General features: G+C 44.6%; 1 protein-coding gene across 2 annotated transcripts; it reads left to right on the forward strand.

Moving 5' to 3' along the window:
* The first annotated feature begins 9,258 nt into the window (after positions 1-9,258).
* Positions 9,259-26,808, forward strand: cntnap1 (contactin associated protein 1). Of its 2 annotated transcripts, XM_078083536.1 has the most exons (25): positions 9,259-10,094; positions 13,880-13,981; positions 14,486-14,679; positions 14,953-15,106; positions 15,447-15,650; positions 15,927-16,111; positions 16,279-16,428; positions 16,555-16,816; positions 17,100-17,249; positions 17,337-17,511; positions 17,957-18,063; positions 18,171-18,293; positions 18,532-18,735; positions 18,818-18,974; positions 19,061-19,188; positions 19,302-19,475; positions 19,589-19,807; positions 19,901-20,140; positions 20,243-20,482; positions 20,638-20,765; positions 20,887-20,980; positions 21,111-21,341; positions 21,429-21,473; positions 23,578-23,798; positions 23,927-26,808. In XM_078083536.1, exons 1-24 carry the CDS (start codon positions 10,034-10,036, stop codon positions 23,775-23,777), a joined length of 3,927 nt encoding a protein of 1,308 aa, XP_077939662.1. In that variant the 5' UTR covers positions 9,259-10,033; the 3' UTR covers positions 23,778-23,798; positions 23,927-26,808. The 2 variants fall into 2 exon arrangements, with proteins under 2 accessions (XP_077939662.1, XP_077939661.1); XM_078083535.1 differs by having other exon boundaries at positions 23,578-26,808.
* The last annotated feature ends 32 nt before the right edge of the window (positions 26,809-26,840 follow it).

Below are 26,840 nucleotides of genomic sequence, written 5' to 3' on the forward strand. Positions count from 1 at the left end.
TACACATGTGTTTTTGGTACCATAGAGAAATATATTTAGTTACTAAACCTTGCATATTTTAAATCAATCTTTGTCTGTGGTAGGCCTACTGTACAGCATGATTGAGGACCAACTTGTGGAAAGGGAGATCAGATATGGTTGTGTCATGATACCACTAATTACCTCCACTGTTTGGTTACAGCTGTATGATCCCTCTAGATCTTTTCTATAGATATTATTCTTTCTCGTACTTTCTTTTTCTTTCAAATACACACATGCACTTGCATGAAACACACTCCTCCCCCACGCAATCCTCTTTCACTTAGCTGAACAGTCTACAAAGGTTCGGCAGTTGAAGGAAGGAGGACTGGTGCTAAATCTAGACACGTGATACACCCAAACCCTTGTATAGGCAGTCCCCTCGGCGCTCATGCTTAATTTTCCCTTAATATCCCTTCATTTCCCCTTCTCTGCACCGGGCTAACTCCCCCGCACACATCTCAGTCAGCCGCATTTAACTGGTTCCTCACCAAAAAGAGCTCTTAGCTGCTGGTCCTCCCACTTTAGCTTGATAGATGGGCTCCTCTGATTCAGTTGTCCCCAAAAAACACACAACCCTGCCCCTTCAGATCGTTTTAACTCTTATTCTTGTTCCCCAAGGGCTTTGTAAAATCAATTTAAAAAAAAGCCTCACAGCTCCACCTTTTCAGCTGGCAGGTAGCATTAGGAACAGTAATCATGACCTCTCTCACCGCATCCGCGCCACTCACTCAGTTTCGAGTAACACGGCCCCGCATTTCAACCTCCAATGGCTAGAGGAGATGGAATAAGGATATCTGCACCAATAAATCGAATATAATTGACTTTATTTGTAGCTTCCTTTACTTTTGACGTGTATACATTACAAAGGAGCTTCCATTTATTCCCATGCAGGAGATAATATTTTCTTGAAAGTACAGCAGCCACTCCCTCTGTGCCTGTATGCACAGTATCTCTCTGCAGGCCAGATCCTCCCTATCCTCCCCCATATCCCATAACAATACGCCGGGGGGGCCTCCCTTCCACGGACCTGGAGGAACATGTGTTTTATTTTTAGAGCTGACGCTCTCAGCCCACGCTAATAAAGTGAAAAAAAGAGAAAAGTCCTCCACATGGTTTCTGAAAGAGTTGAAGTCAGTACAAATAAAGCAGCACAGTCCGAAAGGTCTGTAGAAACCATCAGCTAAATATCCTAGATTGATTTTTTATCTTTTTTGTGAGAAAACAACAAGATATTCTTCTAATTTCTCTTCTCCCCCTACAGTTATTTAGTCTCATTCACTGTCTCCCCCCCCCGCCTCCCCCCACCTCTATCCTTCTCCTCCCCTCTTTCCAGGAGATGACACATGACTCCCCATTAACACGCACACACACACTTACATTTGGACACACGCGAGATAACCTGATACAGTGTGTCAGGTTGAGGCACTGGATCAGGAGAAGGGCAAATTATTTGGTTGGGCTCCGAGAACACGAGCATGGCTGGATAGACTCGAGCCACATGAGAGGAAAGTGTGAAATCTGGAATACAAGTATAGTTTCTTCAAGGCTCAAAACAGCGGGATGATGATGCTAGATGAGGTTGAGCTGCGAAAATCAAACCAAATATCTACAACGAGTAAAACAACGGAAATCAGGTCGTATTTCTTGCAAGTTGACGTTACTCTTTGCTGAGTTAATGCAACTTTGCCATTGGTATATTCTCTCTTTAATCTACGGCTGGTCCTACCCACATCCTGCCTGCCCACTCCTTACACCGCTGCCCCTTGAAATTAGCGTGTGGGGTTTCCAACGGAGAAGAGTAGACACAAGTTGCACACGTCGACTTGATCGGAAACAGAGCGCAGCGCTGCGGCGTTCCCTCCATTCTCCCTCTGTGTCTCTCGACCCTTCCCCTTTGAGTTTCTTTCCTGCGGGATCCTGTTTCACTGCAGCCCACATCGCAGACACGCTCTTGCGTTGGTGGACCTGATTGATTGTCAACAGAAAGGGACGTGAGATGTAGTCTGTGAAATGCAGTAAGGCCGAGGAGCTCCCTGCATGGTTCACATTTGGCTGGCCGGTGTGCGTTCTGTTGGTGACGATGGATCAGATCGTTTGATGTATTCGCAGAGCCCTGTGGCGTTTATGCGTTTGAGGTTTCATTTGAAAATGAGCCCCCAACGGGGTCTCCTGGCATATACTATGGAAGTCAATAACACACTCTGTTCAAGACAGCTGCTCTGACTTTGGTGATCTTGCACAGGTTTCTCTTTAGAAGTCCAGCCCGAGGTCAGAGTTTATCTGACAACCCCGAGCTAAGGATTTAGGATAGGAACTAACCTCCAGCGACCCCTTTCCCAAAACTCAGACAGGATTTCCTGCCCGCCGTGTCCAGCTTTGGACTTACCCTCATCCTGCCGTGCCACCACCAGCCAGTGTTTGTAAGCCCAGCAGAGAGTGTGGCTCTGGGTTGGTGAACAGAGGACTGCTGTTTGACGGCTGTTGGACTGTGTAATGGGATCGGGAACTACGGAAACCACTTGACCTAAAGTTCCCACTGCGAAACATCCAGCTGTGGCTGTGGATCGTCTGTGACCGACGGGCTTCATGCTCGAAAATCGGAAGAAACGATGATGGAAAATTCATTCCAATTAAATGAATTATAAATATTTTGGAAATACTTCACCTCAGCCCCCCAAAAAATCTTCTTTGTCACACAGCTTCCATCCGCTACCTTGTCCAGCACCTTCTTGTCTTCCTGTGGTTGATCAGGATCAGTGTTTAGGAGCATCAGGGACAACAGGGGGTGTTCCTCACCCTGCGGGCACATCTGTTCATGGGGACTGCGTGGCACACAGGCTGGTGTCAAGGAAAGGCCAGGCTGGAGAAAACATTCCCAGCTTCAACTTCTGACCCTCTCGCCCCAGTTAACCCCTCGCACCCCCCCCCCCCCCCCAACCCCCCAGACCCCCCCAACCCTCCCAACCCTCCCTCACCCCCCGGCATGGCTTCATTACAGTAACCCTTGACGCTCCAGACTCTCGCACACTGGCTCAATCTGTCAACACATAAAATGCCTGCAGAACCTGGATGAATCATTGTGTTGGAAGGAAGCACCTCAGGTTTGAATACACGGTGATATTCTAAACCGGAGGCATCTGTCACTAGACTATGGGTCTGTTACTGACTGCGTACTACAGCACCGTGCTACTTTGCTTCTGCACCGTGGAAGAAAAACACAAGCAGTGACAAAGTCCTTGAGAGGGATTTTTTGAAAAGTCCTGGTTGTTTGTTTGTAGCAGCTGCCGCAACATGCCAATGTTAAAGAAATACATCAAAACCTTATTCTTTAAAAATGGTTTACGCCTGCAAGCATTTCAACATTCCAGGACCATCTATTACGTTCATGTTGTTAAATAATTCAGATTTAATTTCCAGACATTCTTCAGCATGGGGGAAAATGAAAATAAGAGCAGCCTCGTTATCTGTCGGCGGCATCCGAAGCCAAGTGAGCAGGAGTCTGCAATCTCAGGCAGAGAGAAAGATGGCGGATTGATGGCGATTGATAGACAACCAGAGCAGATAAAAAACAGAAGAGCTGAGAATAAAGCTTGCAGAACAAACAGCAACTCAAACAAACTGATCTGACATACGCCCCTCATATTGTCTGGTATTTTTACACCAAAGAGGAAACAAAACCAAAACAGATAGGCATCCCCCAAACACCAGTATACAATGAGTCTTCTTGTATTTGTAGGAATTCCAAAAGGCAGTGAAGAATCAGGTCAGCCCGTCCTCCTTCCAGGTCTTTTTTTGGAAGCTTACGGAGACTTGGAGAATCCATAAGACTCTTGACCTTTGAGGTGGTTAATGGTTGAGCGTGGTTATTGGTTGAGCGCGGTTATTGGCTGTGCTCCTGTAGGTTTTAACAGTGAGCGTTAGTGCGAGGGAGATAAGTTATTGACAGTTGGGGAGGCTGGGCCGAGCGCCAAAGTCCTTCAGCTATTTTTAGGATGCTGACTGTGTGAAAGTACACTGAATACAGAACTTCTAAAACATTGCCAAGATCTGAACATGTGCTGGATTAGAGGTGTCTGTGTGCACTTTGCATTGATAAATGTGCACAAGGGCTCTTTTGCACAGAAGCACAGCTACGAATGACAAACCGAGTGTGTGTGTCTTTGTGTGCAATTGACGGCAAAGTTGCAGCGCTCGATTTTCAAATAGAGAACTACACTAAAAGATGGACATTTCCAAAAGGATTTGTGAAATCATTTGAAACGGTCTGATATTTGTGAGGGAGTCTTGGCCTGTGCGCCTCTGCATCGATCACACTCTTGTTTCCTGTGTGCAGACATCGGGCTTGAGAGCGGCTCCTAGTAGTACACGCAGTACTGAATAAAGTGCCAACTGCTTTACCTCAGTCTGGGCAGCAGCCGTTCGCAGCACAACTGAGTAAGCTGCTATTCCTTTGGTCCAATTTGCGAGTATGCATCTGGGTGACTTTACAGGGAAACCCTCCCTAAAACCATTCATGTATATACGATCTTCCATACTTAAAGAACTGTTGGAACTTTCAAGGCAAGAATCAAGAAAACCAAGGCGCCAGTGACAAAGGACGGAAAGATAATCCTTCTGCATGGTTACGTGTCGTGTTTGATTTTTTGACACTTATGAGTTTAAAAAGTCCCCTCAATTATAGTGGCAGGAAAACATTAAACATAATGTTACACTGCACACAATGGGACTGCCATTCACAGTTAAATAGGGCTCGCCTGAGAGACTATAAAGGAGGAGGGGCCTTTGAGGCATTTGATCTTTACAGTTCAAAGAGAAAATACAGGATAGAGAAAAGATTTTAAAATCTAAAAGAATCTAAGCACCTACAACATTGTTGCATTGGTAGATAAACCAGCTCATAGCCTTTTATCAATTCATATGCCAATGATTTTTGCTTGATGATGCCAATGTTCCTTTATGTTCTCTGCCGACGCAGTCACACCTATGTTTCAGCTAAAAACAACTAGAGCCGTAAACAGACAAAAAATAAAAAGTCTTGCACCTTCTAGATGAGCAGCTGTTTAATCTCAGATAACCAGTCATGCAGACACATGAACACTAAAAAGACTGAACGCACACTTTACTCTTTTAGGTCAAAATCCTAAAACAAAGTTAGTTTATTGCAGATGTTTTTAGGAAAATGCATGGTACTATATAAACTGTGTATGTGTGAGTTTGACAGTGTGTTGTCTTCAGCCGGGCTTTATCCAGGCTGTTGCTAGGTGCCGTGTTCTCTAAAGGGAACATGCATGGATGCAGAGGCTGAACCCTGTAAGGAATCTGGCTTTTTTAAAATTTACATCCCTACACAAACTCGTGACTCACACACCCTGTACACCACAAACTCCCCACGGGCTTGTTCATCAACGGTTCACCATCAGGCACAATATCCACTCCTACCACAAACTAACGACCTCACTTTCCCGGTTTGACCGGAGGAAGCGGAGGAGTTTCTGACTTGACGAGGCCGTCTCAGTCCTTTTGGAGAAAGGCTTCATGAAATCCTTGCAAACTGGTCTTAAACAAATTGTTCCTACAGTTGAAAAAGAGTAGCTGCATGGATCAATGCCCTCCTCATGCCTCAACCCACCCCCCCCCCACCTGCAGGCTGTGAGTGAAGTGGGGCCCGACACGGAGGACACAGCGTTCTGTTGCCCGGCTGCCAAAGGTACTTTACTCCAAGGAACTGAGCTGAGGAGGGGAAAGAAAGTATGCAAATCTGGCAAGATTTTTCAGCGTGTGTGTGAGTGTGTGTCAGTGCATGCAGAACACAGAACACTGTAGAAATAAGTCAGCAGAACTTTTTGGACCTGCTTGCAAACTTGAGAAAGCTCTTGTCCAAGTTCATTTGTGCAACTTCCCTCTTTCCTCCAGCAACCAAATGGGAGAAGCGGTCAGCTTTTTGAACAAAAAAATCGACCAACATGGACACCTTTGTGCTCGGTCATTTGGCGTGACCTTTTTTCGTCCTCACTCATCATCCTCCCAGCTGCAGCTGCCAATCGCTACAGTCAGCAGTTCACATCAAACAAAGGCCAAGGCAGAGCAACAAAAGAGAGAAGACAGTGGGCAAACAAACCGGGAGGCAGACTAAATAACTGCGGCTTGTCTGCGGCGTGAGGGAAACATAAACCAGCAGTGTGCGTCTGTGTGTGTGTGTCAGAGGCTGTGCCTCCGCATCTGTGTGTGTGTGTGTGTGTGTGTGTGAGTGTGTGTGTCTGCTCGTGTTGGCAGCAAACATGAGAAACAAAAGTGTCTCAGCTCCATGCTTCTCCCCGGCGTTGCAGCTGTTTTGGTTATTTCACCCAGGTGTCACTGCTGCAACCTTTGTGGAGCTGTCACATGCGCATTTGTCTTCTCTGCGGATAGATCTACTTGATCCACAGCAGTAGGTGTCATAACTCCTACTTCATCACACATCCCTTGCTTGGCGAACACAGTCTGAGGTCTGATGAGAGTTTAGATGGCTTACACACCATGCTGCTGGAGAAACGTAGAAAAGCGTCAGTTAAAGAGTTGTATCACGTTTTTTCATCTATGCTAGAAAGTAATTAAAGCTAAACAAAAGATATACAGCAGAAGTTTTTTTTTATTTTCAACTCTGTTGCTTGTATCTTTACGCTAAAATAGTTTACTATTACTTACTATTATATATTATTATTATATTATATTATACTAATACTGTCCTGGATAAATACAGGTGAGAACAAATACAATGAATAAGTGACATTCCCATAATGCCAGGTCTCAGTCTCAGTAAACTAACTGTTTTTGTGAGTAGTCAAACAGGTTGTAGCAGCTGTCTTGGACACGGCAGTTGCGTTAACACTGGGGGGAGATCTTCAGAGGTCAGATCCCAGACCGGGCTTCCTCCGCTGGCCTCATCTTGAGATTGGCCCTCACCAGCAGGAGGTCATAGCATTGCATGGGCACATTTAATAGCGCTTTTTTTTTTTTTTTTACAGCAGATCACCTGGCAGTTTGCAAGGACATCAGGTTCCCATATGTGGGAAAAATAAACACCTGTCTTAGAATCCAACGAGATCACAATCATCGTCCATTTTGGAAACATCTGGGCGTAACGCATAACTCGACCTCTGTTTGTGAGTGTGCATTGGTGGTTGTGGGCTTTCCAGTTGTATGTCTTTGTGTGAGCCTGCTACCGTGTTAGTAATTGTTTTCCTTCCCTCAGCACGTATCCTAGGCGGCGTGGCCGACAGTGGCGCCCCCGTGGAAAAATACACTCAAAGCTAATGGGGGCAAACCAAAGCACAATCTGATTCCACAAACAAATCCCTGTGAGAAACAAGGCCGTCGCTGGTCTCCACCTGCGGAGTTTGTTTGTGCATCTGTGTGTTTCTAAAAAAAGTTGGAGGAAGGGTGACCTGTGTGTGTGTGTGTCAATTGGTTTAAAGTGGAATTAAAACAGCAGAAGCTCACGTCTCTTGGTGGAGATACATATTTTCAGCCTTAGTAGCTGGAAAATAATCGGCCTTGTTTTCCTGTCAGACTTATTTTTCAACCCAAACAAGTTTTTCATTCACATCTAGAAGGTGCACTTGGTTTGCCTCTCAACATGTCGACGGAAGGTCACGGTCTGCAAGCAGCACTAAAAGCGCAGACTGCAGTGAAAGCGCTGACAGAACTGATAGTGTTTACCTGGGGGAGGAGACCCAGAGGGACGGCGCTAAACCTCACGGTGTCGGTCGGGGCAGTATTATTGGGTGTTATTCTCATATGAGAGCGATGGGGAGCTGTCAGCTAAGCAGTGACACACGCTCACATAGACAAACATACACTAACAGTACCCACAGCCAGGCCGGTTATGTACACAAACGCACAAAAAGGCTGTGATGACTACTCACTACAACGGAGAGAGGGACTTTCTTTTCCCAGGTCCATGTTGTTTCAATACATATTTAGTTTAAAATGATTCTCTACTGCTCTGTAGAGCAGGTCCAATGCAGTTTAGCAGCAGGAAACATTATGTTTGATTTGCAGATTAAAGATTGAGGGGGAGCGTTGGACTTGAGAGTTGGACGGCTGGCGTCCTGTGCGAGAGACAGAGATCCATGTCTGAGCTTAATCTGACATCTAGTGGTCAGTTGTGGTTTAACTGTAAATCCTACAGCAAACTGATCATTTAGTTCAGACAATACCAAAATAATCTATTTATGAATCACTTTTCGTTTAAATTACTGACTGACGCATGTTCCCGTTAATAGGGGAAAAATGTATTTAGTTATTTTAAGGACTTTTTTTTCTTCTTCCGTGAAACAAGCCAGGCTTCATTGGAAGAATTATTCCTGCATCGAAAAAAGACAATTAAAGAACTGAAGTTGAATATTTTTATGGCAAAAATCACCATTGCTTTGTGAGTGAGGTGTTGGAAAGCCTGAAATACATTATGCCAGGAATTCTGGCCCTGGTTGCTCCTGTTAATCAGTTTATAACTTAAGCCTCTGTGTTGTTTTTTCTCCCAGATGTGTGGTTTAACCCCAAACAAACCTTGTTAGCACTCAACCGGTCTCTATGGTTACTATAAGGTCAACGAGGAGACAGATGGCAATCCAGCGCAACCACAACACATGTGAGCTAGGTGTAGATGTGTGGGAGTGCACCGCAGCAGCTATCAGACAACAACATGTGTTCCTTAACTCCTAAAGAAATGTAATTATTTACCTTTAAAATAGGTGAAAGATAAATCACATAAGTTATGTGAAATAATTACGCACTCAAATGTCATTTCACTTTGATAGTATTTCTGTGTGGATTACAGTAGCGATGAGAACGTTTCTCCTGGATATTCAGAACAGTTGAATCTCCACTTTCCACTGCAATTGACGAGATTTTTGTGTGTCTGTCTTATCAGGTAAATAAAGATTTGATCTAAAACTTTACACTCCTTTGCCATTCTTCTTCTGTTCAACATTGTTGTCTCTCTGCAGACATGCTGCTATGGTATTTCAGAGGGGAAACCAGTGCCAGGGGGCTTACAAACTACCAATCTGATTTGATTGAAAACACGGTAAATCCCACAGCGGCCCAGGCATTCAATCTCACATCATCACTCACCCTGCCGTCCCATAAACCTACTTCTTAATCCCAAAGCCTTTTTTGTTTTGTGGTCAATGTGCCACCCATTGCCACAAATCCCCCTCTGCCTCAGTTTCACCCTGCCCCCACCACTCTGTGTGTGTGTGGCATGGGGATGAGTCTGAGTTCAGCTGGCATCGTCATCCAGTAACCTGTTCTTCTCTGGACATATTATTTAATGCACTGGGACGCACAGGGCACCTGGACAAGGTCAGACAGACTAACCGAAGAGCAGCCTGCTTGTGCACGGTTCTGTTGCTGAATGCAGGACATTAAACATCCATCTTATTCAAGGCTTCAAGCTTACAATCTTTTTATCCTGGAGAGAAATTCTAAACCACCTGCCCAGTGGACTCAAGTTAGCAGCAACGAAAGGTGTGCCCACAGTTTTTGTTCTTGACCCATTTGGAGATTTCATGGCAACTTTCTATTTCATTCTCTTGGATATATAATATCACTCTGCGCGGGACTGAAAAGTTTTTTTGTTTTTTTTCTTCCGATCCGCCCTTCAGTCTGCTCGTCCATCCAGGAGCAGCAGGGGAGAAACACAAACGCAACTTCCACCTAGCTGACAAGCATTCTGCTTGTTAACAAATAATACCATGCAGGATCCAAGCCATTACACGAGGGCCATGTGAATTAAACAATCGAAAATCTAATAAAAGAGGAAGAAGTGCGCGCTCACGGCGAAGCGCAGCATCAGCACCAGCATCTGATGCGCGTCCCCGCCCCGGTAGAGGTTGCCCGAGATCCCGGGAAGAGGAGTTGGAGCTGCGCGAGTTAAAGTTGGGCCAAAGAGGGGGGGTGGAGGATGCTGCAGAACAATCTACGGTCTTTTTAACACAGCCTTTGCGGAGAAACGGGTTCTAACTGAAGGATGCCTTGCAAAATACTGAGCATATGCCTCTTATGTCTGGGTTTTCAACACTGCTCATCACGTAAGTCTTGTAAAACAGCAATTATTCCTCTATTATCGACTGCTACGATATTATTAAAATATGTCAAATTGTTTGTACATGCCTTATCTGCATATTGTTTATTGTTTGATCATATGCGTGAGAAAAGTTGCACGATAACATGCGGTTCTAAGTGGAAAATACCGCTGGAGGGCTGAATGCAGCCCGACGTGTTCAGCTCGTTGAAGGGCAACGCACGCTGCGATAAAATAAGCCTTTAAAGCACAGATCGTCGATTTTCACTGCTCGTTTGGGTTGCTGGGATTGCAGATTTGTTCGGCGGGATCACAAGTACGGCGGCACGCCGCGTCGGTCCTTGCGCAAGGTGCGCATGTTAGTCATTGCGCTCGGCTGTCTGCATTGCAGTGCTTTCGCAAGCGCAAGTTTCTGCACCGCGAGCCCTTAACTCTCGACTCGCCCGCAGAGCACGTTGCTGACCGACAGTCTGTGACTTAATTATCTCATATTCGCAATGGCCGGACGTGGTGTGTAGTTGTGAACACGTTATTAAAGTGGTGGTGCAGTTGGCAAGGCACAGCATCCTAACCGGGACCAGCCCACTGCAGTACTTTTTTTTTTTTTTTTTTGGGAAGCCCGTGTTCCCACCACCTCCCCGTCAATTCCTGCCTCCTGCGCACTCGCGATGTTGGATGAGTGAAGCAGGTGGGTTTAGTTTGGACAGATGTCGGTCTGTGTTTTGGGGGCTAAAATTGCCCAAGGTGCAATTTGCCCTTCTATCACAGAGCGTTTACGCATCCCATTACGTGTGATGTCATTGGCAAGAGGGCCCCGACTAGCAATTAACCCTGTACTGCTTTTTGCGTGACTCATTAGTTTCTTTACCAGTGAGAGAAAACAACTCCAACTGCATTGTCAAGCTGAGCCATGCAGGTTCACAGTAGCTCTGGGTGTTAACGGGGACCCACTTAACATACCAAACACCTTTCTGAGCTTTTTCTCTTGAGTTATTCCATGAAAATATAAACAGTTTTCCTATGATACCTATCTGTTGACTAGAAGCACTGGCTGGTTATTAATAAGTGAATGGACTGTAAAGGCTACAATTTACTGGAAGTTACTAAACATCATTGGATGTCAGATGGCTTTCCAGTAAGTTAGGGCCCGTGGGTTTGCCTTGTTGTACGTCCTGTTGGTGTTTTACTGGGCAGCCTGACTGTTCATCTGCTCAGTGGAGCTCTGCCAGGTTGCAATGGAGCCTCAGGTGCCAGCGCACAGTGGCCCAGCCTGGGGTGTGGTTGCGTCTCACTCACACCTCCTGTCATGGTTAGCAGCACGAGCACCAGGAGATCGTTTGGACCACGTGATTGGAATCGATAGAGAAGGAGGAGCACGCTGCTTTGCGTGGAAAGTTGGCTGTTATGTTCTTTTGGGCCGGAAAAATAAATCCGTTCATGGTGTAACTGTAAATCTGAATATGATGTGCTGCAATGGCCGACACCACCCGCTGTTTTGCTTGCCTGGGTATGAATGATTTATTGGAACCCCCTTAGTGGTGCATGATATAATTCCACTCTCAGTGTACATCCACTGCAGCATTCGCAGCAGTAGCTTGATATATTTGTTACATCTGCATTCAGTGGACATCTGCACACGCATACAGGGGTTTTCTGCCTGATTCCTCAGCTGTCACACATCAGAGGCTGGTGGCAGGAAGAGGAGGCGCCCCGCCGCATACTGTACTTGAGAAGCAGTAACCATGTGTCAGCCCAGACAGACCGGCCTACACTTACAGCAGACTGATGATTCAGCAGGAGTGGTGCAGGAGCTCTGCACTGCCACACTGTTCCCCGCCCCGGGCCCTCAGTGATGAATGCAGAATGAGACGACTCTGGGTGATGCAGAGGGAAGGGGCGGTGGGTCGGGTGGGGGTGGGGAACGATGGGGAGAGAGGTACGTGCCTGGTGACTGGATTATCTGCGCAGGCTTCAGGTGCGCTTATCTTACTGCATCGTGATTCACGACAACGCCCAGGAGGGCAGAGAGAGAAGGAGGAAACAGCAAAATGACCAGCGAGAGTATGAGGTAATGGAACAGAGTGAGAACCAGAACGATTGGATGATTTAAGAAAAGATACGAGAAAAAAAAGAGAGAGGACGTCATTGGACGGGTGGCGGTGACAGTCCCGCCTTTAGGAGGAGCTGAGGGGACCTGGATTAACCTGCTGCAGTCGTGGGTTGCTGCTTCACATTTAAAGTCACATTTCTTTCTTCCATTTCCATAGACTTGAACCCATTAGCTTTAAATAGCCATAGCCTTTGCCTGTGTAACTGTTTTTGTTTTTTTAATAGCCATTTGTACAGTGACTCTTTTGAAACGGCTCGGCGGTGCAGTAATAGATTGATTCAGCAGAGATTTGTTAATGATCTTCTCCAGCATCGCAGTGAATTCTGAATGTCAAAAAAGGAGAGCCAAATCCGAAAATAGTGAGACGCAGAGGCAGAAAGTCAAGGTCACATTTCACTTGCTCAGCACATTTCCTCCACCTGAATGAGCAGCGTGTCCCTGCGAGGGAGCTCACAGAGCTCATGTGACCCTGAAGAAAAGAAAACTGTGTGTGTGCTCTGGCTCGAACGTTTCATGTGCTATTTCAGACATTGTGAGGCTGAGGACAGAAGCTCTCCACTCCCTTTGGACCTTGCTGGCACGGCTCAGTCTTCTGCTCCCTCACAAAGTTCTTTCATATTTTAATCGATGCAGCACCTTCCTCACTCTGCTCCATCTGCAGCCTGCATACTAATTCTGCAAACGTCTCCTGTTTCCATCCGCCTCACCGCCTTTTTGAGACGTCCGTGACCTCTGGGATCAAGAACCAAGGAATTACAAAGACAGAACTTCTGTTTACAAAATAACAAATCCACACACTGCGCACTTATTTGTATCTGCCTACCTTCATATTCAAGATAGTGACATACATTGGCACTTCAAATGAGACATTGTTTGTTTTGCAGTTCGAGGTGAGCGCCTTGCACAATTACCCACAGCAGGGACACAAGCGAGATTAGGTAGAATTATGATGAGTTTTAGTGGCCATTTGCTTGCGGGAGCGAGCCGGAGCAGATAGCTGCACCATATGCAGAAGCCCATCAACAGCATGACAAAGCAACGCTTTGCCTTTGACTCTCCTGCTTGTGAAACTGCATCCAAATAATAGATATTCACAGACACACAGGCACTCACAGGCACGCACACACACACACACACACACACACACACAGACGCTGATGTGACGCAGCAACATTTCTATTCAGCCTACTGCACAGGACCAGACCTCTTTTGAAATAGGAAGGGGGTGGAACTGCATGACTTACACAACAGTTTATCTCAGAGATAGGGTGCATATTAAGTGGCTGTCAGTGTCATATTTCACAGCTCGTCCCACCCATCCTGCGGAGAAATGGAAAAATGAACGCTAAAGTCTAAATGTCAGGACGTTAAGCCCTAAAAGGCAGCGATCTGGGGACTGTGCTTTACTATCTGTGACCTCCCTGTCTGTAAACCCTGGGCAGCAGAAAGACCAAACGTGTTTGCGCTAATCTCAGATTTTAATAGGATTGATCTGGCTGAATTATTATTTGCTGGCTAGTGGAGCATGAACTAACCCTCTAATTAAAGTGAAAATGGTTTGTTCTTAACGGGCTGGGCAAGTCTTTGTTGTCCAGAACTGTATCCTTTGGAAACCTCCATGAATGCTGCATTATGAGAGGTCCTTTTTTAAATTACTGATTATATTCCTTATTGTCCTGCAGGAGAATGTGTTGATCCGCTGATCTCCAGTCTTTACGCCTCCTCTTTCCTGGCCTCCTCCAGATATAACTTTCTTTACTCTGCCAATTTTGCCAAATTATACGGTAAGTTCCTCACCGTAGTGTGTTTGAGTTAATCCATAATTTATCACCACACATCTTACCTTTACATTGGCAGATTGTTTAGCATATCACAGAAATGTACAGGTGTCAAATATAAAAAACTCAGGTTCAGTTATTCTTTCTTTTTACAGATACTGCTGCATGTGTTTGGGACTAAAACTCATTGTGGACCTTTTAGCATTACGTACTTTCACTCAGGCACAGAAACGAGGACTGTAGATGACACAACCAGCGACCAATGAAACACCTGTAGTGACTGTGGGAATTTATCTGGGATATTTGCTTGTCAGTTTCATATTGTTGATTATTTTGTACTCTGTGGAATACTAAAAGCTTGTCCAATCACAGAAAAAACACTACAGCATATTTACTTTATCTCACCCTACTTTAAGATGGCTCCCACAATGTAGACTTTAAAGTGCAGTCACGGTCGCTATGTTATCTGTCACCCCTCCTGCCAAACTCTCGCTTTTTCCTCCCCCTCAGGCAGCAGTGGCTGGTCCCCGTCTCCCAGGGACAGACAGCCATGGCTGCAGGTCGACCTGGGCAGGAAGTATCGCCTGGTGGCCATCGCCACCCAAGGGACCTTCAACTCATATGACTGGATCACCAAGTACACCCTGCTCTATGGAGACCGGCCGGACTCCTGGACGCCGTACATCATGAAAGGAGGCAACTCCGTAGGTGTCACTCGATCCAGGATGGTTGGGGGAGGGGTGGCGGGACGAGGGCCATGACGGGGGATGAGGCGAGGATTAACTAGTCCAATGTAATCTTTACAATTCATTGTCACTGGCAGTGAAACAAACCCAGCGCGGCATATTATCCCTCTCAACACCGGCCAAGCCGATCCCGTCATCGGTTCGTTTGCAGTCCCTCGATAAGGCGCTAACACCACTGCAATGACTCAATGACGCTCTCCCCCATATTCCCCTGCTCCCATCTGTTTTCAGACGCTGCCTGCAAACTGGAATTATTATCAGGAGAAGAGGAATGTCTTCCATTACTCCTTCACTGCTAAACACATTCGTCTGCTGCCTCTGGCGTGGAACACGGAGAATGGAGGGAAGATTGGCGTGAGGCTGGAGCTGTATGGCTGCTCTTATGGTAAAAAATGACTGATGGACGCTACCCAGGGATTTAGTTTTAAAGTCTCTGATTCAATTCCAGGGACATTTCACAATCCCAGTGCTTAATCGTATTTGATAATAGGCCACTAAATCTGAGTGCCAAAAATGCTCCTAGTTAATAAAATGACTAAACTCTGTATCACCTGATTCTTATATTATTTTACGAGCTAGATTACGCATTTGATGAGCTCCAGGAAATGTGCCATGACGCATTTACTCCCATAATCCTTAATATAAATAAAATGAATTCCACATAAGACTTTAACTTAATATGCAAGTCACAACTGTTGAGTCTATTTTTAAAATTGTGTCTGCAGATTCCTATGTGCTACAGTACAACGGGGATGACTCAGTAGTCTACATGTACCCAGAAAAGAGGTCCCGTACACTACAGGACCACATTGCCATAAACTTCAAGACCCTGGAGCAGGACGGTCTGCTGTTACACAGCGAGGGGATTCAAGGAGACCTCTTCACCCTGGAGCTGAAGCGAGGCCGTCTTTACCTGCACATCAGCCTCGGTAGAGCATGAGTTGTTTGATGGAAAAAGTCTTTGAAACGTTGAAAATTTGAGTCAAGGGTAAAGAAAATATTTGCAGGTGACACAATAGTATCTCGCAGAAAGAAGTGATTTGATCTCATTCCTAATATAGAGCCATGTTGTATATATGATGCTGGTTAGACTGTTGACCGGAGCTCTACATTACAGTATTTTCTCTCACTTTCACATTGACTTGTGCTGATTTAGAATAATTTCTTACATTTTTTTTTACATACCCCCGTCCTCCTTTTTTTAGGAAGCAGTGTAATACACAAAGTTGATGGTCGGACTACGCTGAGTGCTGGCAGCCTTCTGGATAATCTGCACTGGCACTATGTGACCATCAAGCGCTATGGTCGACAGGTGAACTTCACAGTGGACAGTCACACAGTCACAGCCATCTGTAAAGGAGAGTTTACGCACCTTGATCTGGACACCCAGGTACCTCATAAACCGATCAGACCTATGTGTAGTATAAATTGTAAACCTGAAGTCTATAATAAGTAAAGAAAATGATCAATGACCTGTGTGCTGAATACTTTTTATCAAATACTTCTTCGTGTCCACTAATACCTACTAATACTGGTGCCTTGATTCCTTTATCCCAGTTATACGTAGGAGGCGTGATAGAGCAAAATCTGCCTCACCTGCCCACAACACAAAATTTCCAGGGCTGCCTGGAGAACGTCTTCATCAATGGCGTCAATATCATCAACATGGCTAAGAGAGAAGAACCGGAAATCCGCATCCCACGAAAGGTAAAGCGCACCATCATCATCCCAGTGACATCACTGGTTCTGATGATCTCCATGAATTATAGCTAAACAGAATTACATTATCTGGGACAAAATATTTTCTCTTTTTTTTCTTGTTCGTACCCTCAGAAAAAGATGCATTACGCCTGCAGGGACATTCTGCTCAAGCCGATGACCTTTGCCGGGCCCAACAACTACCTGCAGGTGCCGGGCTTCTTCAGGAGGCCTCGCATGTTCGTCAAGTTCAAGTTCCGCTCTTGGGACTACACGGGCCTGCTAATGTTCACGCGATTCGCAGACGACCTCGGTGCCCTCGAGCTCGGACTTAGCGAGGGACAGATTAACGTCACCATATTCCAGCCTGGGAAGAAGAAACTCCAGTTTGCTGCAGGTGGGTTTATTTGCATCAACGGGTATAACAGAAAAGATCACATCGAAAGATTTTGGAGCATACAATTTTAATGCCTAATTCCATTGACAGGTTTCTAAGACCCTGCCGCTTAGTTACTGTAAATATCAAGTATAGATAGAAGCTCACCTCTCATTTGACTAAGCCAACGTTAACGCTGAACCCTTTAATGTTCCGAAAGGATTTAAAGGCTGTAAAAGGGTCTTAACGTGTACTTCGTTGGATTGTATAAACGAAGCATGACAGACCATTCTTCTATTTCTAGGCTACCGGCTTAATGATGGTTACTGGCACACGGTGGATTTGGCAGCCAGAGACAACCTGCTGACCCTCACGATTGACGAGGAGGAGGGCTCTCCCCTTAAGATCACCAATCCATTCACCATTCGAACAGGAGACCGCTACTTCTTTGGAGGTGACAGGATGACCACTGTTGACAACTCCTGAAATCAACTTAGAAATCTGTAAGGTCCAATACATATATTTGCTTTCTTGCACTTAGGTTGCCCAAAAACCAATAACACCATACGGAAGTGTGAGACAAAGTTGAACCGCTTCCACGGTTGCATGCAGCATATATTCATAGACAATGAACAACTCGATATCGACATTATTCTGCAACGACAGTGGGGACGCTATGCAGAGTTGTTGTTGGGCACTTGTGGCATCACCGACAGGTAAGAAGTATCACCAAATTCGCAATATGCAGCATAAAGCATGCATCACTGATGTGAATGAATTGTATTATTATTATTATAATACGGGTAGATTAAATCCAGCGTTCTGATTGGTTTGAGGTGGACGTCATCAGCGATGTGAATGAATGAGATGGTGCGAATACCGCGTCGGCTCGAACAACACCCCTGAACTGTTACATCATTGGACGATAAAGTACAGCCTCTCGTACCGTACTGCTTCTAAAATATTGTAAAATTGCACAGGCAAACAGATAAACATGAGGCTGCAATACTTCTTAATTGGCAATAATCTTCTGATATCATTTGAGATGTAGTTACCAATTATAGTGGAAGTGGAAATGAAAGTGAGGATATTCAACCTTTATTGAAAGTCTCCCTTTTGTAACATCAAAATGCTCAGTGAAGGTATTTCATTTGTTAACAGATGTAGTCCAAATCCATGTGAACATGAAGGCAGATGCATCCAGTCCTGGGACGACTTCATCTGTCTGTGTGAGAACACAGGCTATAAAGGAGAAGTGTGTCACATGTGTAAGTGCTTTTCACTTCAATAACTATTTCTTTGCAGTGTATCGCACTTCCCCCGTACCTTATTTCTTCCTAATATCAACCAATTGATCATCTCTCCTCTCGATCAGCGGTTTATAAAGAATCATGTGAGGCTTACAGACTCAGTGGCAAGTATTGGTCTGGAAACTACACCATCGATCCTGATCTCAGCGGGCCACTGAAACCATTTGAAGTGTACTGCAAAATGAAGTGTAAGTAATCGCTGTCACTAATAAAATACAGATCTACCAACACTGTGTGTTCAGTGTTTGCTAGACACTCAACGTGCTGTTAAGGCTTTATAACATGTTTACTTATTATTATTACTGTGTGTGTGTGTGTGGACATTTTCTATTTCTTACCATTGCTTTTTTTTACATTAATATCCATCCCGTCTTTCCTCCATAACCCTGAATCACCATGCACTGTATCGTTTATGCCTCTTCACAGCTTATAAAGCTTGGACGGTGATTCTGCACGACCGTGTGGATGGTACAAAGGTGACTGGGAGTTCAATAGACCGGCCGTACATAGGAAACGTCAACTACTGGAACGCCTCCTGGGACGAAGTCACCGCTCTAGCCAACACCTCACTGTACTGCGAGCAGTGGATCGACTACTCCTGCTACAAGTCCCGTCTCCTCAACACCCCGAGTACGTCACCTCATTCCTTTGGGTGCATGCTTGTGGAAAACAAGACATATAGTCAACCAACCGCATTTCTTCTTCAAAATAGACGGAAGACCTTTTGGTTACTGGATTGGTCGTAACAACGCGAGTCACTATTACTGGGGCGGAACCTTCAGAGAGGTTCAAAAGTGTGGCTGCGCTATCAACCAAACCTGCACCGATCCCAAGTTTCAGTGCAACTGTGACGCTGACTATAGACAATGGTAAGAGAGGGGATACGTTTTGTAGGGATAGCTTGAATGGGTCACACTGATGGTGAGGTCTGAAGATCCCCACTGTGGTTTTTCAGGTACTCAGATAAGGGCTACTTGGACTTCAGAGACCACCTGCCTGTTAGGAAGGTGGTGGTCGGGGACACCAACAGGACCGGCTCAGAAGCACAATTCACCGTCGGGCCCCTCCGCTGCCATGGCGATAGTGAGCATGGATATTATGTGTTGTGTTCACACATTGGTGTTCTGCTTTGTTGAGGTGTTTGGATGTTCTTTTTTTATGCGTACACAGTACATGTATTTCAATGTTTTTCAAAGAAAACATCTGGAACACAATAGCCTTCACCAAGCCCACCTACATAACCTTCCCGACCTTCCGGCCGGGCTCCAGCGCTGACATCTCCTTCCACTTCAAAACCTACCGTGACCACGGCGTGTTCTTGGAGAACTCTGATGACCAGCTGCGAAACTTTATTCGGATAGAGATGAATAGTGAGTTGTGTCATTTGCAACCAGGGAGCTATACTCCTGACACAGCCGATGTAGAGTAATATCTAACAAAAGTAAAAAAAAACATCTTTCCTTTGTGATCCTCTTTCCTCCAGGCACCCATAACCTGCTCTTTGTATTTATGGTTGGTGACGGCATCGTCAATGTGACACTACGCTCACCCGTGCCTCTTAATGACAACGAGTGGCACTTTGTTCAAGCTGAGATTAATGTGAAGCTGGCCCGCATCAAGGTGGATTATCAGCCTTGGGCTGTCACACGTTTTCCAGGTCAGACTTTCGTCACCATGAAGTTTACGCACCCTGTCCTAGTAGGTAGGTAGACTGAGGCAAACTTGGACGTACTTCTGACTTCTTGTATCCTCTGTAAACTTACAAACTAAAGATGTAAACTATTCTTTGTATCAGGTGCAGCCAACCGCACGCTGAGACCTTTCTTGGGGTGTCTTCGAGGATTGCGGATGAACGGTGTTCCCCTTGATCTTGAGGGGAAAGTAAATGAAGAACAGGGGATAAGGAGGAACTGTACTGGACAGTGTCTCAATGCTAGTATTCCATGCCGCAACGACGGCCAGTGCATAGAGGGCTATGCGTCCTACACTTGTGACTGTAACAACACAGCTTTTGATGGTTTCTACTGCCATAAAGGTGAATTCACTGTTTCTGACAAGTACCTTCAAATAGTAACTGACATCATCTGCAGCAATTCTCTGCAACTGATATGTAATTCTACCCTGATCTTTTGTCAAGACATCGGAGCCTTCTTTGAGATTGGCTCTTGGCTGAGATACGACATACGAAAGAAGCCCATACCTGACGAAGTAGCGTGGGCCAACTGGATGGACCCACATTATGACAACTTCAGCCTCGGCTACAACGACACAGCAGACGACATCGAATTCAGTTTCAGCACCGTTCACACACCAGCCGTGTTGCTCTACATCAGCTCCTTCGTCCAAGATTACATTGCCGTCATCCTCAAGAACGACGGTAGGGGAAGCTCAGAAACAGTCCGTGAGAATGTCAAAGCTGATCTTCTCTGCAGATCTATTTCATTAACAGATTAGAGAGTCGGAAACCCTCGAAACTCCTCCTGAGGTGGAAACGTGTACTGTTGATGCATTTTGTTTGCTCTCCCTCTACAGGTAGTGTGCATCTGAGGTATAAGCTGGGCATGATAACACACAAGTACGAGCTGTCTCACCGAAACCTGGCAGACGGATACCCCCACTACGTCAACATAACCAGACACAACCGAACCATTAAAACACAGGTTCACGCTGATCTGTGCTTTATTATTTTAACTGAAGTAATGGACTGTGAGCTTTGCATAAAGACTGGTAACAACTAGCCGAGCTCATAAAATCTTTTTTTTATTTTGACGCGCACCACAGGTGGATTACATGGAGCCCATCGTGGAAAAGATAGTCCTAGTGGAGGACGCTAGGTTTGACTCTCCAAAGTCCATGTTCATGGGCAGAGTGATGGGTAAATATCCAATTCATCCACCCGTTGAAGAAGCCACCAGGGCTCTGTTTTCATTTAGCTGACAGTGTTGTCATTATCATTATTTTAAGATGGAACTCGGTTGATGTTTTATTGCTTCCACTCTTTTCAGAGGTTGGTGACATTGACTATGAGGTCCAAAGACATAATGCTCCCGGCTTCATAGGCTGCATCTCCGGGGTGAGATACAACGTCTACGCCCCCTTAAAAGCCTTCTTCCGTCCAAATGAAACCGACCCTCCGGTAACGACACAAGGCTACGTGTCTGAGTCCAACTGTGGCGCTTTCCCTCCAATCCTGGGTTATGTACCATGGGAGGTTGACCCTTGGTTTACCACCATAGGTTGGTTTGCATGTTCTGTAACACCTCTGTACACAAGGGGACATTAATAAGTCTTCATCCACTTACTTGTGTACTTCTACCTTTCAGAGTATTTTTATATCCATGATGACCTAGGCCTGTTTTGGATAACAGGTAAGATCTGCTTCATTATAGACTGGCTTCATTAAAAAAAAACATAAAAACAGTTCATGTGGAAATTAGCTGTTTATTAATTTTCAACCCCATGCTTCCCCCCCTTTCCCTCAGTAATTCCCTCCTCTCCCAGATGACACAAATCAGTCATTTTAATCTCTCTTTTATTCCTTCCTAAATCCTATTATCTCCAATTAGAGCACGGTTGTCAAATTCCAATGTGGGCTTTTAATTATTCGTTTCTGACTGGCATGTCAAATGTATTGTGGGACAAAACCAGAAACAAAGCTCATTGAAAAATAAACAGCCAGACATTTCTAATGCATTATTTTTTTTAGTACCAAAGATTAGGTTCAGGTCTGTTTTTTTTTTTAATCTTGAGGAATGAAAAGAAATAGACTTGTATGTCGTTGCAAGAGAAAAAACTAATCGTCAATATTTCATATACTCATTCTACTGTTTAATCTACATGATAACTCTGCACCGCATTACAAGAGGAGTGTTGGGTGAAGATCAGCGGTTTGCAGCACAACATTACAGATGATGGAAAAAAAATTAGAGCAGCTCTGATGAGCTGGAGTCTCGGGATTAAACTGCCACAGAGACTGTCTGCTCCGCGCCTGTCTGAGACCTTTACCGGATCAGCTATATTTAGTCTGCATGGCCCCAGTTTACGGTTCATCATTGACAGAAGAAGATTCAGTTTAATAGATCATTCCAGATCCAGAGTAATCATGCTAATGCTTGAGGACATCAGCATGACATTAATAATTGGTGTGCCTTTCAATCATCGCAGCAATGTTCCCCCTCTGGTTTTCAGAAATCATCATCTTTGTCTGCTAAACGGAGCAGGATAAATAGGTTATGATGAAGAAGTAAGTTTAAAAAAAAATGAACAAAACAACAAATTCTGTCAACGACGATGTTGAATACATATATTTCCTTCATCTGTCATGTGCGAATATCACTTTAAAAACAATTTGTGTTCCTCTGATGTTCTATTAATCGAGATAATGAACCCGAAGTGCTGAGGCATTGGCTAAAAGGCATAAAGGCCGTGGACACACTGACAATATTTCACCAGTCTATTACACAGTAAACACACTGTAAGACAAAGAAAGAAACCCCATTACATGAAATTGAATGTCTCCAGATCCAGAAAACAGGAAACCAAAGAAGGAACAGGGGAGTACATTAAAATTACCCACATAGGATAACGACTGAACAATAAACTGTCTCACAGGCAGCTTCTCTCTGAATACTCAGGGACCATAGTAAAAAAACAGAATTCATTTTGCAACCTGATGAACCCTTTAATCAGTCTCAGGGTGATGCTCTCCAGGACAAACACATGAGAGCACATCACCTGACAACTACTTAAGATCCTCATCCTGGCTGGCTCAAATATACTGTATTTCTGACATTATTCTGAATTTACAAACTCAGCAGAGCTCTCAGGTCACAAAGCTATGCCAATCTCCCTCATGCCCAGTGAGATTGCATTCAGGACGTTCTGTATAACTTGTACTCATTGAGTTCCATTACAGTCAACATTTATGTTGTATTCCTGTTTCCATTTAAATACAAATTGTTGTGAAAACTCATGCGGATACAATATAATCATGAAGACCTCTAAACTGACTGCAAGCTGGTCTCCGTTAACACCCAGAACCTCCATTTGTATAAATTACTCCAACCTGCCCATGAATTCCTGAAAATCTCATTCATCCAGTTGAATGTTCACTACTTACCAAACATGCCTTTTTGGCAGAATATATCATTTAAAATTGTTGAACTGCATTTGCATGAAGAGGTGCAACATATCAGTGATACTTAAAACTAGAAAAGGAGAGACAGTTGAATTTCTTGCATAAACAAAGTAAATACAAAGTCATGGCACCCTTAGTTTTTGATTCAGTCATAATATACACTGTTTTGTATGTTGTCTGGACTGACTAGCTGATAAAAAACAGACCTGGCTGATAAAATACAACAACATCACATTGAAAATTGAGTGAGCCGTGCTTGCTTCTCATCAATATTGCCAGAAGCACCTCTTTTCTCATTGTATTAGAGATTGACTCTGCCCCTCTTTATCCATTAGTCATTGTCATCCTGGCGATTCTGCTGCTCTTTGGAGGCCTGTACAGCATCTACGTCTACGCCTACCAGCAGAAGGGCAGCTACCGCACCAACGAACCCAAGCACCTGGAATCCCCCAGCAGCTCCAGGCCGCTGACGGAGACCCTGAGGCGAGAGAAGAAGAACCTCCCACAAATAGAGGAGGAGTTCAGGAGCGACTAGCATCAGAGGACCTTTGACACAGTGGGTGGGAATTGACTGGGGGTTGGGGAGAGGGAACTAGCACTTCAAACAACCACAGATACCTGGATTAAGTTTTCTAATTCTGTCATTCTCTTTTTTGGTTCTCTTGGTTTGTGTTTGTTTTCCAGGGTTGAGTGGGATCAGATGCCTGGTGCTCTACATAGTATGTATTTTGGTGAGGCTTAAAAGTTCACATCAAGCCGTTGCGTGAGTAGCCAACAAGTCTCACACTGTATTGCAGGGTGAAATACTGAAGTGCCTCATGTGAGCAAGCTTGATCTGTCACATTATAGCTTATTCAGAGAGAGGTTAGATTAGACACAGGGAGATAGGAATTTAAGGGATGTTCATTTACATTTGGAACATTAGTTGAATATAAACTCTTTTAATCATTCATTTTTTTCCCGAGCCACTTTCAAGATGCTTAAAAAAAAGATCTTACTGTGTAGGTCAATAGCCATCTGACATAAACCTTTCGATGACAATCTCCCATGGAGCCCTTTTTGACAAGACTGCTGGTGATTTGTCTTGTGATTCGAGCCGATAGCCTATCTGAGAACAGGCGAGCTAAACCAGTGCTGAATAAAACCTCAGATCACAGACACAGAATCTGGTGTTCCTGAAAAAAAAAAACATCCAACACAGGGGAGAAGGCACTGACAAGCATGGTGCTTTAAGAACCTACATATAGATTGTGAAAGGTGTACACGCTTATATTCGTCGTATTGCAGCCTATAACACTGCATTGCCTATACAGTACGGCACATGTGAGTGGTTCAGCATAGCCACAGTCGCAATAGATAGCAACTCTGCCGATCCCAGTATGCTCAGACTCTGAAACACATTCTCAGCTGTAGAGCTTCGGGAATTAGTGTGTGATGAAATGTAGACATTCGTCTAACGGGCAATGAGGTGATGAAGCCCAGCAGGGGGGGCGGCCTACATATCCAAGTTCTCATTCCTTCTTACTTCAAGTCTTTTGTGTTACGGTCCGGCTGCCAGTAGCTTGGTGCTAAAGAGAGTTTGACTTGCGTTCGTGTGTCACAGCAGCAGAGCTAAAGGATCCATCTTCCCACAATCCTTTTCATCCCTCATGAAGAGCAGCTTTCCAGGAAACAGCTGCTCCCGGTGGCCACGTGAAGAAGCACACGTATGAGCAAATGCTAATCTTTTACTTCCAACTCATACCGCTGCAATATGTTTGCGCATTGCTCTAGGAGAGCTGACCATGCCGTCACCGCGCTGCTTCCCGCTTATTTTGGTGCTTTCAGTGGAAAGTCCCAAATTCTACCTTTATAGTCCAATGGAATATTCTTCTCTGGCAAGGTGAAATTTTGCTTGATGTGTGGTGCAACCAATGCTTCAGGCTATCATCGCTCACTGCAGCTCTCCTTGCTACTAAAGCCGAATTGTGTAGGTCTATGTGGTAAAAGTCGTAGAAGATTTGTAACACATCAGCTTTGCATTTGTAGAGCATGACCGCACTTTGCAGTAATATGCAATAATATGAGCGTCTTTCAACCACCAACGATGCTAGCGTTTGATTTGCAGATGCACATAGCAAGTAGGATGTAATGAATGTACACGTGATTATACAAATAATGTGTTTTTTTTTAATTATTCCTGTGATTTCTATACAAAACAAATTGAAAACAGTTAAATGGAGTGCTTTGAATTTAAATCCTCTGACTGTGTAACGTATAAGTGAACGCTACATTGAAGCCCTGCTCAAGGGTCTTCATTGTAGCCCGCTTAGCACTAAAGGTAAACTTATTCATGGTAGCTCTTCAGAATGCTCAGGATAAGGGAAGTACAGACCATGTTCTCTGTAGCACTAGTACACCTCCAAAGCTCAGCATTGTTTGTTTCCACCACTAAAAAATTGACAAAAGCAGTGCAAAATTGTACAGTGAAAGTATGTAAAAACTGCAATTACCATTAAGTCACTGCTTCCTAACAATGTATGGCAATGAATTGATCCGTCCCCAAACTGTTGTGTGTTTTTAAGAGCGACACAATGTGGTGAATGAATATGAAAAGTGAGAAAACGGAGTGAAACTGTCGATTTGAGATTGACACCAAGAATAGTTTGTGCTTTTGTTAAATAGACAATCACCACTCAAAGTTCATAATGGGCGCAAGCCAACAAACTTGGGCTGATTATGCTTTGTCGCCTAGTAGGAATAAGTAAACATGCAGGATTTAAATGTATGAACCTCACTGTTCTCAACAGACTATGAACATTCATCGCCGCTCACTAGTTAATCATGCGTGGTCCCTGGAGCTTGTGCGTGTGTGTGTGTGTGTGTGACTGAATGAATGGTTAGATGTTTGTGTATTCCTGGTCGGCCCACCGAGATACGGATTTGAAAAAAACAACAGTCTTTTAACAAAAATCAATCATGTGCACTCATGGCAACCGTCCACCGTACTCATTGTCGTGCACTGACCGCAGAGCGAGGCGACGGAAACAAGGCCTGCATGTAGCTCATAGTGGCTCTTCGGCCATTTGCAAACTTCAAGCACGTTGAAACTTGCTGCTCGTATCCTATATGAAGGAAAGGGAATAGGAAGGCTGTCATTAGCTCGAACTGGCTATCTGCCGATTTCATCAAATGTGTAACTTTTCCAGGGCTGCTTAGTGCTTCCTGAAATTTAGCCTAAAACTAACAATAGACTTTAAATACGAAAGTTGGCCATGCAAAAAACCTCATTTCAATACTCATAAAGGCCTTGATACTTTTACATATGTGAATCTGCAGATAGCCGGTGATAGCGTAGACCCGGCAGGTCAGACCACCGTCTGCACCATCAAACAATAATCCTTCTGCTACAGGTACCAGAAATGATTATTACAGTTGTGTTTGTGATCACACTGTCATTTAGAAGATATTTTCTGTTTGTAAGTCGGGTTGATTTTGTTTTGTAATACTTCCACTGTAAATGACCATTACTGTGTAAATCAAGGCAAAGCCAAACTCAATAAAAGAAGCTTGAAGGAAATTGTCAATGTGTTTTGTAGGGATGTTTTTTCCACACACA

The sequence above is a fragment of the Gasterosteus aculeatus genome, chromosome 11 (assembly GCF_964276395.1).
Source record: "Gasterosteus aculeatus chromosome 11, fGasAcu3.hap1.1, whole genome shotgun sequence".
NCBI lineage: Eukaryota > Metazoa > Chordata > Actinopteri > Perciformes > Gasterosteidae > Gasterosteus > Gasterosteus aculeatus.